A 17,698-nucleotide genomic window follows, 5' to 3' on the forward strand; every position below is an offset into this window, starting at 1 on the left:
TGATTCTTGCAATGACTGATTATACACTAATTATTAATATGTGCTCAGAAGTGCAATTCTCCATCTAATGCTTTTCTGAGACTGAGGCAACTTTAAGTAACAAAACAAAGTGAAATGCAGGCAAGTTTTAGTTGTTGGAATGGGAAGTCTGTGGTCAGTTTAGGGACTGCGATGCTTAGAAATTTACATAAAACTTGCCCAAATATCAAACGAAGGATGTAGGGGTAACGAATGAAACTAAGGATTTGGGGAACTAGAAAGTGATTTGGATGATATGGTTTTGACGATCAAGGGAAACAGAAAGCCCAAGATGTGTGGTGCAGGTAGGTGGAATGGAGATCGACATGATAACAAATTTGGGATCAAAGATGACTTTTATTTTACAATGTTGTTTTAAAAAAAAAATGTTTTTATTACCATTTTCAACATTTTGGTGTACATAATCAGTTCTGTTTATTGCGTACACTTGTATTAATACACACAGGTATGACGACTTGCAGTTCATCCCAATGTTGGGCTCGGATGTGTTATTAATGAATTCCCATGTAAATCTGGCACTTATGTTTTGTATGGCCTTATCTCTGTATGCTACGTATGCAGTAGTTATGTATATTCCTGTAACATGCATTCTAATATCCTATCTCATTTTCACACCAACCTAACACTTCTTAACTATAACAACTGTCAACATGTGGTGTGTCACGAAAGGGGCAGTTATTGACCACTACTTTGCAGGGGGAGAGTGCCAGGGCCCAACGCCGAGGGAGGCCACCACCCCCAGAATCCTCTCCGCGGCTCCGCATCTGTGTGGGGGTGTCCCTGGGCAGGGGTGGGACAATCCCTCCACCCATATCCACTCAAGGTGTCCACATCCTCTGTTATTCTCCAGGTCTGCCGGCCCCCTTTTCCTATCCTTGTCCTTGGCTGCTCCGGCGAGAGGTACAATCAAATGTATCTACTAATACCACAGTTCAGTATGTTCCACCTGCTCCGGTTCCTCCCCTTCCTCTCGGTCTGTGTTGGGTCATGACCCTCTTGTTGGTGTCCCCGCCTCCCTTCCCTACTTTCCCATTTGATCAGAGCTTCCTCCCATGAGGGAGCCAGGGGTGTCAAACGCCTCCCCCCCCCCCGGGCCTCCTCACTTCTCAGCACCTGCAGTTCAGCCTTTGCCCATTTTGTCAGGTCCCGTCTCCAGTCCTCAATAAGTGGGGGCCTCGGCAACTTCCATCCCAGCGTGATTTGCCTTCTGAACAATACTAATTGAGGAATCGATTGCCCACCTTCCCAAGTGAGGGTCCCGTGTACAGGCCCAGAAGACACACAGAGGGGGTCAGCCCCAAAGTGACACCCAAGAGGCCCTCCAGGCCAGTCAGGGCTACCCTCCAGCTCCTCAGGAGTCCAGGGCAGCGCCACATCATATGGTCCAGGTCCGCGTCTACCTCTCCGCATCTAGGGCATCCCCTGGGTTCACCCTCGTATATTAAGTTCAGCCTGTGCGGAGTGAGGTATGTCCTATGTGTGTAATTGTACTGTATGTATTGAAGTCTAGTATTCCGTGAGACCACCCGTGGGTATGCCAGGACCTTTCTCTACTCTGTCTCCGACAAATCTTTACCTAATGTCTTTTCCCATCTCTCCCTCAGTGTCTGCAATGGGTTGAGTGTGTCCTCACTCTGGGCCCTATACAACCCGGATACCTGGTGTCGGTCAGTTCCAGAGGTCAACAGGTGATGTAAGACCCTGTGTGTGGAAGGTTCTGGATTAACTGTGTCCCAGTGTGTCTTTATGTGGTGTAACAAGTGGTGGTGTAGTAGAAATTGCCCAGTTGGTATTCCTTTCTGACCGGCCATTTCTGTAAAGTTCTTAATATCCTATCATTGAAGAGGTCCCCTATATTCTCTACTCCCGTTTTGGCCCAGATTCCCAGCCCAGTACCCAGTAGGACGCCCTCCTTGATGCCCTGAGTCATCACACCTAAAGGCAGTGCAGCAGAGTAAGGGTGCCCGCCCCCCATGCGTCTCAAGCATTGCTTCCAACACGACAGGGCTACCTTCGTCATGATGCTCTCTTCCTGTGCCTCCACTCGTCTGCCAATCATTTGTGCTATGATCCACTCTGTATCTGTCGTACCCCTCCGAGTGCACCTGTCCACGCGGCCCCCCCCAGAGCACCATCTGGAGATCCACTGTAGCTGGCACGCCAGATAGTAGAGCTCAAAGTCCGGGACTCCCAGACCCCCTGAACTAGTCGGTCTACACATGATCGTGAGCGCCGTGCGTCTGCGTCCGCCATCCCAAATGAGGTCCCTGAGGAGACTGTTCAGTTCCCTAAGCCACGACAGCAGGAGTAATACCGGCAGGTTAGTGAAGTAATAAAGGAGGCGCGGTAGCATGACCATCTTGGACAATGCCACTCTGGCCATTATGGAGAATTTAAGAGATCGCCAGAATCCAACTGAGGCGCGGAGCGATCGGAGTGCCCTTCCCACATTATCTTCCCGTATGTCCCTGAGGCCATGAAATACCTGTATACCCAGGTATTTGAAGGTGTGTGGTGCACATACCATATCTTCCAGACAGGACTGAGGGCGCGGACCTCCCGCCACCAAAGGAAATACAAAGGTCTTACCCCTGTTAAGACGCAGGCCGGATAAGCTACCAAAGCGGTCCAGGCTGTCGAGAGCCCACGGCAGTCCCGAATCACCATCTCTTAAGTAGATCAAGATATCGTCAGCATAGAGGGAGACAATGTGTTCGTCCTGTCCCCACTCGATTCCTCTTCCCTTGCCCTCCATCTTTAACCGTGCCGCCAGGGGTTCTATCGCCAATGCAAATAACAATGGGGACATTGGGCACCCCTGCCTGGTGCCCCTGTATATAGGATAAGTTTCCAATATCGTCTTGCCCGTCCTAACTCTAGCCAGTGGGGTTTCACATAATAGGTCTACCATCTCACCCATCCCTCCCCCAGTCCCATCTGGCGCATGACAGTCCTCAGGTAGTCCCATCCGACCGAATCAAAGGCCTTCTCAAAATCAATGGCCAAAAGCGTCCCTGCAGGAGGCCTCTCTCCACGTGGCATATGCAAGATGGCAAATAGGCGTCTAAGGTTTAGTGAGGTATTGCGTGCAGGTACAAACCCGTTCTGATCCTCATGGATCAAATTGGATATATGGAGGAGCAGTTGATTGGCCATAAGTTTCCGGAGGATTTTGAAATCATTATTCAGCATAGATAGTGGGCGAAAGTCTGTCACAGACGCGTCGCCCAAGTCCGTCTTGGGGAGAGGGATCACCAGTGCCTCCCTCATTGAGTCCGGCAATCGGCCTCGCTGGAACGCCTCTGTGTACTTTTCCACCAGCTGGGGCGCCAGCAGGGTCGAATATTTCTTAAAGAAGTCCATCAGGAGTCCGTCCGTACCCGGGGTCTTCCCTGTTGCTAATTGTGAGATGGCCTCCTGTACCTCCCCCAGAGTCACTGGCCCACCCAGCTCGTCTCGCCCTCTTTGATCTAGTCTGTTCAGAGGTAATGGATGCAGGTAGGTATCTAGTGTTTCTGTCTCGAGCGCCTCTGGGCTCCTATAGAGGAAGGTGTAATACTCTCTGAAGGCATCATTTATGGTTCCCTGCATACTTCTATGTTCCCCCATCAGGTCTCTGACTCCTACAATGGGTGTCTCCCCTCCTCTTGGTCTCACCAGCCAGGCTAACATCCTGCCCGATCTGCCCTCCTCCGCCTGCACCGAAGCCCAATGTCCCTGTGTACTGTGGCATCTCAACTGCTCCTCGACCTGTGAATAATTCTTCTTTGCCTCCTTGTATCTATCTCGCTCAGTCGCCTCTCTGCTTTCCCCTTTTTCACCCTCGTGTATAACCTCTAATTTATTCAGTTCCCGTTCCAATGTGCGTCTGATTCCGATTGTTTGCCCCAAGCAGTAACCCCTAGTCGCCACCTTAGGAGCCTCCCACTCCACGTCTTGCAGATGCTGTGCCCTTATTAATAACGATATGGTTCGCCAGGTGAGAGCGTAGCATCTCTCTACACGCTGGGTCTTCCAGCGCTGTCGGGGACAGTCTCCATATTGGTTTGGGGGGTCTGTCGCTGATTGCTTTCCATGTAAGCATGAGGGGGCTGTGATCAGAGAGAGTGCGCCCTAGATATTCTGTGTGTGTCACCTCCTGTGCAATTGCGGTCAAGCATACTATCCTGTCTATCCTGGTGTGGACCCGGTGGAGGCAAGAGTAATAGGAGTAGTCCCTTTCTCTAGGGTGCTGACTACGCCATACATCTATCAGCTCCCAAGCCTTCACCCACTCTCTCAGATTCTTAGCTATTTTATGCGTTAGGGCACCCATTAGTGGTGGAGTGAATCGGTCTAGATCCATGTCCATTCCGCTATTAAAATCTCCCCCAATCAATAGCTCCTCCCCTTGGTGGCGTATAATATGGCTCGATAGGCACTGCATGAAGGGGATCTGGTCTTGATTAGGGGCATATACACTGGTTAATGCATTCGAGACTCCATGCAGCTTCCCCCTTACTGTTACAAACCTACCCTCCTGGTCAATGTTTGTCGAGGTGGCCTCAAAGGGGACTCCCGTTCTAACCCACACCAGAGCCCCCCTAGCAAATGCCGAATATTTGGTGGCGAAAATCTGCCCCATCCACCTCTGCCTTAATTTTTCAATCTCGGTCGCCACAAGGTGAGTTTCTTGTAGTAAGGCCACATGTATACCTCGTCTTTTTAGTAGGCGAGCACCCTATGTCTTTTGGTGGGCGAGCCCATTCCCATTATATTCCATTTTAATATGTTGTATTCTGTCATGGTAACATATCTGTAGTACGCCATGCGCCCCCTAACCCGCCGGACCCCACGACCAACCCCCGCCTATGTGTCCTATATGTCTGTGGCCCCTCCCCCGCGCGACACCACCATTAAAAACATAAAACTGTAACTCCCAACTCCCATTCCCCAGGGCGCCTCTCCAACTGTAGGTGGCCCATGAAAGAGCGCAACGGTGCGACTTAGTCAACAAGTTAAATATAGGTCTCGCCATCCGTATCTGAATGGACGAGACACCTGTGGGGGGTGGTGGCTCCATGCCCGCCAGGGCCTGCTGTTCGTACTGTACTCCTCACCTCAGGACCATTTTATGGGTTCATTCAGCCTAGTTCATCTGCCGTTTGAGGGGTCACCCTTGGAGCAGACGCGAAACAACCCGAACACTCCACTGAGGATACAGAGGCCTGGTCCGATTCTCCTCCACTGCTTTCCCGCGATGACATTTCTTTGCTAATGGAGGCCGCAGCCTCCAAGGCCGCAGCCTCCAAGGCCGCTCTCTTAGCGAGGTCCTTCTGCGCCCTGGTCGGTTCACCCCGTGTGCAGCGCCTGTTCCGTTGTCTCCTCTGTCCCCTATGGCGGTTCCGCCCGGCCTGGCCGCCGTCTCGTCGACGCCCCTCTCCCATTCCTCGTGACTCCAGCCATTCCCATGCTTCATCGGGTTTCAGGAAAAATATGGTTTTGTCGTTGGCAATCACCCTCAACTTGGCCGGGAAGAGTAGCGAATACTGGATCCCCTCCTCCCTAAGCACTCTCTTCACTGCCAAGAAGGAGGCCCGTTTGGTTTGTACATCCAGTGTGAAATCCGGGAACAGTGTCACCTCCCCGTTCGCTACCTTGAAGGGACCAGCCTCTCTGGCACGCTAGAGAAGGGCATCTCTGTCTCTGTAGTGCAGCAGCTTGGCCACCATCACCCGGGATGGTCTTCCTGGCTCTAGGGGTCTCGAGGGCACCCGGTGCGCACGCTCCAGGTAGAAAAAAGGGGTCAGGCCCTCGGGCGCCACCACTGTCCGCATCCATTCCTCCAAGAACCCCACCATGTCTGTTCCTTCTGCGCCTTCCGGTAGGCCAACCACCCATACGTTGTTCCTACGGTTTCTCCCCTCCGCGTCCTCTGCCCGCCTCTCTAGGCGCAGGACTCGGTCGGTCAGGTCAGTTATCGTGGCTTCCAGAGTCTCTTGTTTCAGAGCAATTTCCAAAAGTGTGTTTTCTGCCTCCCGGACTCTGTCAGTTAACTTTTGGTGGGCCGCTCTCAGGAGACCCACCTCCACCGCCACCTGGTTGATATCATGTTGCAGAGTTGTTTTGGTGTCTTCGATGGCACCTAGTATTTTATCGAGAGTGGCTTGCACTGTTGGGTGGTTGGGATCTCAGCTGTGCTCTCTGCCGCGCTCGGTTGGGGATCTGCGACTTGTCATATTGCCTCTGTTCCGGGCTCTGGATGGCATCTGCAGGTCGCTGCTCTGTGGCTTAAGTACCTGTTCAGGGCAGGTCCCCTCTGCTCTAGGCTTCGGGTCTTGATGTTCTTAGCACACTCCACCAGGGCCTGCTGTCGTCTCAACCACCGCTCTTTTGACCAAGGGGTTCTCCCTCCACCAATGCCCAAGAACCCGGTACACTTCCTGTCCGCTCAATGTGTCATTGTAGTTCGTTTTATGGGGGCCTGCTTCCAGCCCCCCGTCCACTCTGCCTGCACGGTGTGGCCCTAGATCCTCGAGGCGGGGTCAGCGCCCCGGAGCAGCCATCAGGTCCCAGCCCGGTCCTGTCCGTCTCTCCCCAGCACCAGCCTCTGCCGTTGCCCATCCAACTCAGGCCGCCTCCTCAACACTGTTCTAACTCCTCCATTCTCCCGGGGGACCAGAGGGCACCGATAGCCAGTCCCCTCATGTCAGAGGGGCGCCCCTCTGTGTCCCAGAGGGCCCCCTCTGTCCCCGCCGCTCTCCGATGGGCGCTCGGGTCTTCCTCCACAAGTGTCAGGGCCCCCGCAATCCGATTCGGGACCCGCCCGGGCGCCGCTCACCTGCCTGGTGCGTCCGGGATCAGAGCCCCAGCAGCCGCCTCCACAGCTCCGGGAGTCAGCGGGCCGCTCCAGCGACGTTGAAGCGAGGGTCAGGTCAGGGGTGGCCCCTCAGCGCAGTGCAGTCCCTCAGGGACCCGCCACGGTCCGCGGCCTCCGCCTGCCTTCTCCATTGGGCGTTCTGCCCCACCCGAGGCTGCGGCTCCGACGCCGCTCCCAGCACGCGGCAAGGCTGCTCCCTGATCGGCGCGCCCGCTGAGTCGGGAAAAACAGCCTTGGCCTCCGCCGTTCCCCGCCGGGACAGACTCCCCCGATGCAAACGGATTAACCTGCTAGGTCCCTGGGAGGACCGTTTAAGCAGGATCAGTTTGTAGGCCATGCCGGAGCTACGCGTCCGACATCTTGCCTGGTTCGGCCACGCCCCATACAATGGTGTTTTGAAAGTCATTTTGCATATCATTTGTATCTGTGTGTGGATCAGACTGGGAGGATATGGTGGATATCCAATGTCAATCACATTTGTCCCTCCCTATGATATATTTGTTTTGTTCCTAATAATATAAACAAAAAGTAAAACTATTGCTACTGCAATTTAAAGATCAAACCTTTGGAATTAATTTATTGAAATAGTAAATCCAACAAAATTGATACACTAGTTAGGTGCATAGTAAACATTAATTTAAATTGTTTAATTTAAAAAAAAAAAAATCATTGACAAAAACCAAAGGTTAAAGTCACTTCATAGTTAGGTGGCATTAAATGTTTGTTTGTATCTTCAAAGAAAACCACAAAGAAATTCACTGAAAAAACTAAAGGTTTAAGGCAGTTTACAGTTAGATGACAATCGTGGGTCAATGCCTCCTATCTTACATATGAAAAACCACCGAAATGTGCCAGCTATATTTCACTGTGCTAACTATAACTTGCGCCCCTGCCATGCACTGCTTATGACCTCTCACATTACATTACTGATGACATATTCAATGGCATAATTGAAGACATCATCCACAGAGTGCAACAGTTCACTGTAGTGTTGACAAAGAAAACTAATTTCGAACTCTACATCTACATTTAATTTTCTAGTTTATGTGCTGCTAATTTAAGTAATCATTTACAAGTAGATGTATAAGCTAATAGCAGACAGAAAACGATTGACTGGTTGATTTGTGTAAATCAAAAATCTGAACTACTTTGATATTTGCAAAATCATTTGCACCACAATCCTCAATCAGAAACTGTCAATTAGCATCTGGATTGCCCATTCTTGCTTTAGCTGATGCAGCAGCTCCGATCATTTTTGTTGACTTCATTTCTCTGTTCCTTGCCCTGTACATTGGACTGTGGGTATGCCTCTACCCTGGCCTGCACATAATTCTCTGGATATGCCTGTGCATTGCAGTGTGAGTTAGTATGAGGATTTGCCTTTGCATTACTCTCCAGTGCATTCTGTTTATATTCCAAAACGTAGTCTGGATAAACTTGAAGCTTCTCGAAGATGACAAAAATTGAAGGGTCATATTCATTGTCCACACAGCTGTCATAAGCCATTCTCTGGTTGGACGGTTTAGAAGGTGGACGGGTGTAGCGTTCAAGTCCCTTTATATAGTCTCCAACTAGAACCCGTGCCAGAAACATAGACTTGCGGCTGGAACTGGATTGGCAGTACTGGTGAGAATAAGAGGCATCTCTGGAAAAGTAACTCCCTAGGTAGGAAAAACAAGGATACATTATCAGCAGTGATATGCAATTTCACAAATCTCACCTAAATTTATGTCCAAGAATAGAGGTACAATGAGCACGGAAATATGTTTTGGGATAATTATTTTAGAAGAACATACAACAGTAAGGTTGTTTATGCAGATGCCAAATAAAGCATCTGAGCATGGTCTTCATGCAGCACTAAATTGCAGAGGCATGATCCTAGTTCACACCATGCTCCATTAGAGGAGCTGATCTAATCCCCTCTATTCTTCTTTACCTCTCCCTTTTTAGAGATTCTTGCAATGATTGATTTTACATTGATTATTAATATGTGCTGAAAAGTGCAATTTGCATCCGAGGCTTCTCTGAGACTGAAGCCTTTGTAAGGAATTTAACTAAGTCAATTGCAGGCAAGTTTTAGTTGTGGGAATGGGAAGTCTATAGTCAGTTTTGGGGCTGTTCTGCTTAAAAAATCACAAAAAACCTGACTAGCTATAAAATAAAACTAAGGAAGTAGGGAAAAGAAATGAACCTAAAGATGTGGGGGACTAGAAATAGGTTTAAATGATATGGTTTTGATGAGCAAGGGAAACAGAAAGCCCAAGATGTGTGGTGCAGGTAGATGGGACAGAGATCAACATGATAAAAGATTTGGGGTCAAAGCTGAGTTTTATTTTAGAATGTGTTTTGAAAGACATTTTGCATGTCATTTTGATCTGTGAGTAGATCAGCCTAGGTGGATTCGGTGGGTGTCCAAGATCAATTTGCAGGTTCTTTGAGACGGATCTTATTAGGGAGATCAGGCATAGAAAGGTAATACAGTGCCCAACTGGCCTTATCAAAAGAAGTTTTTTAATGAAAATAGATCCGAAAAATGTGCCGCAAATACTGTAGCATGAGGACTCAAAAGGAGAAACTGAACAAGAAGTTTGTGATATTCCTATAATTTTTTTATTGAGTTTGGTTGTTTGAAGGGATCTGTACAAAGAACAACATTTAAAGAACATGCTGTTCCCTGTGATAAAGGCGAGGAATGTGCCTAGTTACTTAAGGGAGGCTGTAAGGAAAGAATTGGAGAGACTGGGTCCTATTAACACAATGAGGTTTGTAGCACATAAGGTGGTATTATAGCAGTACTATTTTTGCACTACAAAATGCCATTCATAAATCTACAGGCAGAGACCTGCACCACAACAGTTTTTTCTGTGTGGAAGGAAATCTCTGCACATCTAGGAATAGGGTTTTCTACTTTGTACTCACGACTTCGCCATGCACAGTCTTGTCATCAATGATGGAATTTCAGATGTTATCAAGAATGTCGAAGATCATGTCATGAGTGATGTAATATGTGGGGTAATTAGCAATGCATGTGGAGGGTGCAAGTTATGGTAATATTAGGACATGAGTTACAGTCACTTAAGATAACTATAACTGGTGAATTTCAGTGGTTTTGTTTGTTTAAAATGGTATTTTGTAATCGACTTTTCACCTAACTGTAACGTTCCTTCAGCCTTGGTTTTTTTCAGTGAATTTCTAAGGTTATATTTTAATGCAAAGTAAGATATTATTACAATACCTAACTATAACGTCGCTTTAACATTTGTTTTTTTCAGGGTTTTCTTTTAGGGTTTTGTAACATAAAGTTATATTTTATTACCATACGTATCACCAACCCCATGCTGTGCACAGCCTTTGGTCAAACCCTTCGGGAGCAGCCAACCCCTTGGGAGCAGCCAACCCCTTGCCATGTGAGCTGTAGGGTTGGCTCCAGGCCCTGATCAAACCCATCACAAGCAGCCAACCCTATGCCATGTATGGCCTTTGGCCAGGCCCTACGTCCAACCACCCACAGCCAGCCAAATCAATGATGTGTGCAGCCTTCAGCCATGTGCAGTGTGGGGTAGTCCACGGGTCAGGCCCTGCACCCAAGCCCTCCTGCTGCTGCCCAAGCCTACTGCTGTGCACAAGGCATGTGCAGCGGGGGTTGAGTGCTAGGATGCCAAATGTACACAAGCCATGAGAAGCGAGGGAGAGGGTGCAGGGCCTGGCACCCAAACCCCCACAGGCGAGCACAGCTGACTATAAGGAATGTAGTTTTAGGTAAGGCTGACTTTGACACTTGGTCAGATGACCAAAATATAAACAAGTAGGTCTATTGGCTTTATGAAGGGGTCAGCATATCAACATTCAACAAGCACACCTATCGTCTTTGTCAAAAAATCACCAATAATTATAAACAAATGTGTATTTCATAAATTTACACATTACTATAAGTAATAAAAGTGATTGTATTGATCATTTTTTAATAAGGGTTTAGTTAAATAACGAACTCACCATGTCTTTGAGTATTTTTTAACAGTTTTTAGGCTGCAAAAATGCAGCCATAGAACCAACCACAAGGACCAAGGAAACGTTATGCTTTTTTATATGTTGCTGGGGGTTGTTCCACTCCCTGCAGCCCCCACAACATAAAAAAAGACCTGGTGGTTCCCCTCCTTTTTATAGGGGCACCTCCAAGCTCCAAAAATATAAATAAAAAGATCTAGCAGGGCATTATTGGGCGCTCCTTAGCGGAGCTGTGAAATAATAAACAGCTCCTGCTGATGGTGCCACCAGGGTCTATTCAAGGCTTGGCGATGGAGGTCACTTGCCCACCTCTAGGTTTTGTTTATTTTTTTATAGCACTTTTTTAGTGCGGATTTGCAGATCCACAGCAAAGTCACAAATCCCCCACAAATTTGAGGTAAACTTTAGAAAAAACTTATTTTTGGCCCTGAGAGGGGTCCTTCCAGGACCCCTCTCACCAGGCCTAGGGCGACAGGGATATCCCTACCCTGCCCCTTTATATCTTATTTGCACTTTTTCCAGGACTCAGTGCCAAATCCTAAGATGCCTGCTGTCACATCATTGTCAATGTGATGACAGCCAGTGAAATCTCATCTCAAGATCTGCTGGCCCAGCGGATCCCCACAGCGTGAAATATGCAATGTTTTTGAGGCTTAACATCTAGGGCTTTACATACACCTAATCACATAAAGGATGCGTGCTTGACCAAGATCTAGCTTTCTCAACTTTCAAAACTTTCCAGGAAGGAGCTGAGGAAGAATATTTTTTTAGAAAGTTTTGTGATGATTTGTCAAACTGCGCCAAAGTTATTAGGAAAACAAAAACATATTTTTCTATGGAAATACGATCCTAACTATAACTAACCAGAGGTTACTGCCACTGGCTTATACAAACATAGCCACTTTGTAGATATAGTGAGTATTCCCAGAGACAGTATTACTGCTCTCTAATAACTTTGCACCCGTTTGACCAATCTCCACAAAGCTTTACAGACATATTCGTTTTTCTACACTGGCAGACAATGGAAAGTTTTGTGAAGATTAGTCAAGGGGGAGTAAAATGGAAAAATGGGGGTTGCAAAACACATTTTTCCACTAATGCATTTTCCATACACTTTCTACACATGTGTAGCAGCCAAATGCCCAGTCGGATTTACCTGAAATTTGGCAGGAATATAGAATACGGTGTGCAGACGATCTTTTTTGGTAGTACAGGTAATCTGTTTTGGTAAATTTCGCAAAAGTACCACAGTACATGCCAATGACAAGGAATATATGAATGGCTAAATACTGCCTTTACAACAGTTAAAGGCAGCCATGTTGTTTTAAGTGAACTTTGGCTGTGTTCTGGGTTAGGACCTTAGATATAGGTAAATATTAGGGTTTAGATTTTTTTTCCTACCACTATACACGACTCCACTCTACATCACTCCACTATATGCTATTCTACAGCATGGCACTCCACTCTATGCCACTCCAGTCTGGCCTACTCCACTGTATGTGACTCTACTGTACGCCACTCCACTGTAAGCTATTCCAATCTATGCCACTCCACTCTACACTATTCCACTGTATGCCACTCCACTTTATGCCATTCCACTGTGCGCCTCTCCACTGTAGGCTATTCTACTCCACTCCTCTCCATTGTATGCCACTCCAGTCTATGCCACTTTACTCCACACTACTACACTGTATTCTACTCCGCTGTACGCCACTCCACTGTACACTACTCCACTGTATGCTTTTCCAATGTATGCAACTCCACTCTATGCCTCTCCACTCTGTGCTATTCCACTCTACCCCATTCTACTGTATGCCACTCTATTCTACGCCACTCCACTTTACACTACTCCACTCTATGCTATTCTACACTATGCCACTCCGCTGTACGCCATTCCACTCTATGATATTCCACTGTGTGCCACTCCACTCTACGCTATTCCACTGTACGCCAGTCCACTGTAGATATTTCATTGTTCCCCACTTCACCGTAGACCCTTCCAGTCTATGCCACTCCAGTGTACGCCACTCTACTGTACACTACTCCACTCTATATTGTTGCCCTCTACGCTATTCCACTACATGCCACTTCAATCTGCTATTCCACTGTATGCAACTCCATTGTACGCTACTCCACTCTACGCAACTTCAGTGAATGCCACTCCACTCTACGCTAGTCCATTGGACACCACGCCACGGTACGCCACTCCAGTATACACTATTCCACTGTATGGCACTCCACTATACGCCCCTCCACTGTACTCGACTCCAGTATACGCCACTCCACTCTTCCCAACCCCATGCCACTCCACTCTGACACTCTACTCCACTCAATAGCACTCTATGCGCTTCCACTCTATCACACAACACTCCACCCTATAGACTGTACTCTATAAGAGTGTACTCAAACCTGTCTGAGTGTGTGCCACTCTAGTTTACTCTATGCCACTTTACGACACTCTACTCCACTCTATGACAGTCTACACAACTCTTTCTACACCACTCCATCTCAGTTTACTGCACGCTACTCTATGACACACTACTCCATTTTGTAGTGTCTTGCCTGATTTATAATGGAACCTTTTTGGCTCCCAGAGGACTTCATATCAGTGTGACGTAGTTGCTTGAATAGAATGTAAAGTAAGCTTGGTTTGGAGTGTGCAGAAAAATAAAGAGGTGTGATTTACAGCGTCTTGTGTGGGCTAGTCCTTGTACTCTATCCTACTCTACTACTCAATTCTACAGCACTCAACTCTACACTACTCTATACCAGTCAAAACTGTATTCCACTCCACTCTATCACACTTTAACGCACTCTATTCCGCTTCACGCCAATCCACTGTAGAACACTCTACTCCACTCTGTGGTGCTCACAAACATGAGAAATTCTAAAGTCATAGGGCCTGATTCTAACTTTGGAGGACGGTGTTAAACCGTCCCAAAAGTGGCGGATATACCACCTACCGTATTACGAGTTCCATAGGATATAATGGACTCGTAATACGGTAGGTGGTATATCCGCCACTTTTGGGACGGTTTAACACCGTCCTCCAAAGTTAGAATCAGGCCCATAGTTATTATTTACATTTATAATTTATGTATTACCTTCAAATTACCATAAGTCACGCACCTCCTTTTACGTATTATCGCTTCACTCGCCACAATACGTCAACTATAACTTGTGCCTTCTCCATGCACTGCTTTCACCCTTTTACTTTACATGGCATAACATGTGAAATAATAGCATTTTTAACAACAGTTATGGCATCCAAAATGAAATAATTTGTGAGTCTATGGTAGAGTTGTGAGTTATAGTTCATGTATTGTGGTAAATGTGGATGCCTTTTAATTTTGCAATGGCAAAATATTGTTTGAGCCACACTTAGGGGGTCATTATGAACACGGCGGGAATCCCTGCCGTGTTCATGCTGGTGGTCATTTCACTGACCGCCAGCCCCCTTGAGACTCCGCGGGCCCAATAAAGAACATTCCGCTGGGCCGGCGGGCGGAAACATTGATTCTGCCTGCCGGCTCAGCGGAATGCTGGGCCTAGACATTGCCGGAGCTGTTGTCAATGCCGCAGTGCGGAGGGTGCACCAGCACCCGTCGCGCAGATCACTGCCCCTTAATCGGGCAGTGACCTGCACAACAGGGCTATGCACGGGGGCCCCTGCACTGCCCATGCCAAGTGCATAGGCAGTGCAGGGGCCCCAAGGGGGGCCCCGGAGCACCCCTTCTGCCAGCATTTCCCTGGCGGGGGAACCTGCCAGGGAAAGGCTGGAGGAACAAGGGTTCATTATCTGGAGGGCAGCGCTGCTTGCAGCGCTGCCAAGTCGTATAATGAAATCCACCATAATCAGGCTGACTATCGGCGGTAGCCTGGCGGTGGCGGAGGGCTGCCTGTGGCGGACCGCCCTTGATCATAATATGGCGGTCCAGACCGCCATGTCGGTGGCAGTAATTTCCGCCACCGCCGGCATGGCGGTCTGAACCACCATGTTCATAATGAGGGCCTTAATCTGCATTCTGGGTTTTAAGGGAAAATATAGTGTAGTACACTGTATTGTAAATTTTGTACATCTTTCATTTTTTATTTCTGCAAGTACAGCAATATCTTTCTTTAGTGTTGTGTGAGTTATGAATGATAGATCCTTCTTAGCTTCTGAAGGACTCTGTAGGACTGTGATGTAAGTGTTGGAAGGTAGATAAGTAAATGCAAGTTTAGAATGCTGAGTTCGCGGTTTCACACAGATGAATAAAGACGTGTAGTATACAGCTCTGTGTGTGGTGCTGTTATTGGCGGGTACCGCAGCAGGGGAAGATGCTACAACTGGCGACAAGATAGGTGATAAGTAACCCAAAGATCGGCAGTGCTCTCCCAGAGAGTTTGCAGTGGTCCAAGCAAAGTACTCATGTGTACCATATATGCCTCAGTCAAAGTGCAGAGCCAACACTTGACGATGTAGATTCAAAGCGCAGCTCCAACCAGTTTGAAGCATTTGAAGATAAAGAAAGCTTCACTGAGATGTCTACACATCATTGGCCAAGGCCATAAAGAGAGGTATTGCTCTACTACGCACCATAAAGCTATACAGTGTTACAGAGTAATAACGCTAAAAGCAGTTACAAACAGATACAGGAAAGAAGTGCTGAAACTATCATAGTCAAAAGCGAGAAGAATACATAAAAGTGCAAGCTGACAGAACAATTGATAATAAAGCCAACTGTTGTTACACTTACCTGAGCGTTGAGAAGGAGATCTCTACAACCTCAGCAGTGGGCAAGGTGAACCAAGAAGAAGCACGAGGTTTGTGCTTACTGAGCTGTCCAATACCTGAAGCAGCACACTATCAAAGCTGCCGGGTGGTGGCTCAGAACAACTTGAGAGGTCTCCAGAAGAGTGAAGGACTCCCATGGAGACTGAGAAAAAGGTCACAGTTCCACAGACTGTCCAAGATGACCCAGAAGCCAGCATGTCACAGGACCTTAGAGATGGCACGGAAGAAGCGGGTCCTAGTGGACAGAAGACAGTATCAGAGAGAACTCAATTTTTGGTGTCAGCCAATCCTGTAAACAGTTATAATGCTGCCATCTTCCTGAAACCACTGCTACCATTCGATACCACCAAAAAGAAGAATATTGGCGACAGATATACTGCTTGGTTAGAGACATTTAATGATTTGATTGATGCTCTAGAATAAGCAGATAACAAGAAGATTATTAAATTATTAAATACCTTAAGAATCACCAAGAATCTTGCTGGTGAAGATGTTAAAAAAAGTCATAAAGAAAATGCTGCGAGCTGATGAAGTTCCATACTGTCAAATTAAAGAAGCCTTGAATCTCAAGTTCAATCCAATACCAAATGTAGATTACGAAACAAACATTTTTAGTCAAGAACGACAAAGAGCTGGTGAATCCATCAACAAATTTGTTGAGAGACTAGATATGCTCATCAAACATTGTAGGTTCAATTAATTTAATGATGAGGAAGCAATACATCTCCGAGTTACTGACGGATGTTTGTCAGATTCATTCAGATGAAGGATGCTGAGAGAAACTCTCCGGAGCGAGTTCTCAAGGCTGTCATGGCTGAAGAGCATGCCAAGTGACAAGCTGCTGATATGGAGGTCAGAGGTACCCAAAGTGAGTCAGTCATGAACATAAAATTTAGGCCGAAGCACAAAGTTGAAGGACACAAGGTGATGTCTCCACGGAAAAAGAAGTTGTGTTTCAGGTGTGGATTGTTGTTTCCACACAAAGGTAAATGTCCCGCCATTGGACAGCTTTGCAAAGGCTGTGGGAAGGAGAACCATTTTGTAATGGTTTGCAAGGCAAAGGAAAAAGTAAGTGTGTCACGGCGAGAAGACAAAAAGGCCGCCTGAAAGTTCCAGAAACAACATTTGATGCATGCCCACAAGACGAAGCGTCAATACCAAATGAGACAAATCAACACCAAAGTCGATCGTCATCTAAATCAGCATCTAAAAGTTCTTCAGTATCAATATCAAGTGAAAGTGAAGAAGTTATTTGTGCATTATGACGTTTACCTCAGAAAAAAAGTATGAATGTTGGACAGGCAACATGTGAAAAAAATACCAAAGAAAAATTGACACAAAAAAGCACCAAAGGCAATTGCCACACCATTACATTGAAAGTAAACTATTGTGCAATATATTTCATTACCAACAGTGATGCACTGATAAATATTATGCCTGAGGAGAAATACAATGAACCTGTCTCCATTGCCACGACTGATGCCACCGAAAACTAAAGCATATACACGGGCTGCATTAACGTCTTTGAAAAGTCAAGCTTCATTCGTAGCGATGATGAAACAAAAGAAGGCAAAGGTGCAAGCACCCATTCATGTGCTTCAAGGTACGACTTTAAGTGCCTGTTACTTTGTTTCACCACAACTGCTGATATTGGACTGATCTCAGTGAGCTAAAATATGAATGCTCATCAAGAAATAGTAAGTCAGTTCCCTTCTGTATTTCATGGGTTAGGAAAACTTAAGACTATGAAAGTACAATTGAATAATAATGAGAATGTCCGTCCTGTTGCAAAAGGACATAGAAGAATGTAATTTCATTTACAAGAAGCTGCTGAAAAGAAACTCAAGACATTACTTAAACATGATATCATTAAGCGTCCTACTGGTACAATGCCGTAGGTTTCTCCCACTGTTCCCACAGTAGTAGTACCCAGAAAGAACAGTGAAGGAGCTGTACGCATCTGTGTGAATATGCATCAAGCGAACAAGGACATTGAAAGAGAATGACATTCAGGTCCG

The 17,698-nt window shown here is 46.9% G+C and overlaps 1 protein-coding gene across 1 annotated transcript in view; it reads right to left on the reverse strand.

Annotated features, from left to right (window-relative positions):
- Positions 1–7,443: 7,443 nt before the first annotated feature.
- Positions 7,444–17,698, reverse strand: part of LOC138287530 (protein mono-ADP-ribosyltransferase PARP12-like) — a 267,415-nt gene continuing 257,160 nt past the window's right edge. Inside the window, exon 12 of the mRNA XM_069228004.1 lies at positions 7,444–8,559. Within this exon, the coding sequence (XP_069084105.1) occupies positions 8,126–8,559 (434 nt within the window). The 3' untranslated portion in view covers positions 7,444–8,125. The remainder of the gene's footprint in view (positions 8,560–17,698) is intronic.

The sequence above is a fragment of the Pleurodeles waltl genome, chromosome 4_1, assembly GCF_031143425.1.
Source record: "Pleurodeles waltl isolate 20211129_DDA chromosome 4_1, aPleWal1.hap1.20221129, whole genome shotgun sequence".
Classification (NCBI taxonomy): Eukaryota; Metazoa; Chordata; class Amphibia; order Caudata; family Salamandridae; genus Pleurodeles; species Pleurodeles waltl.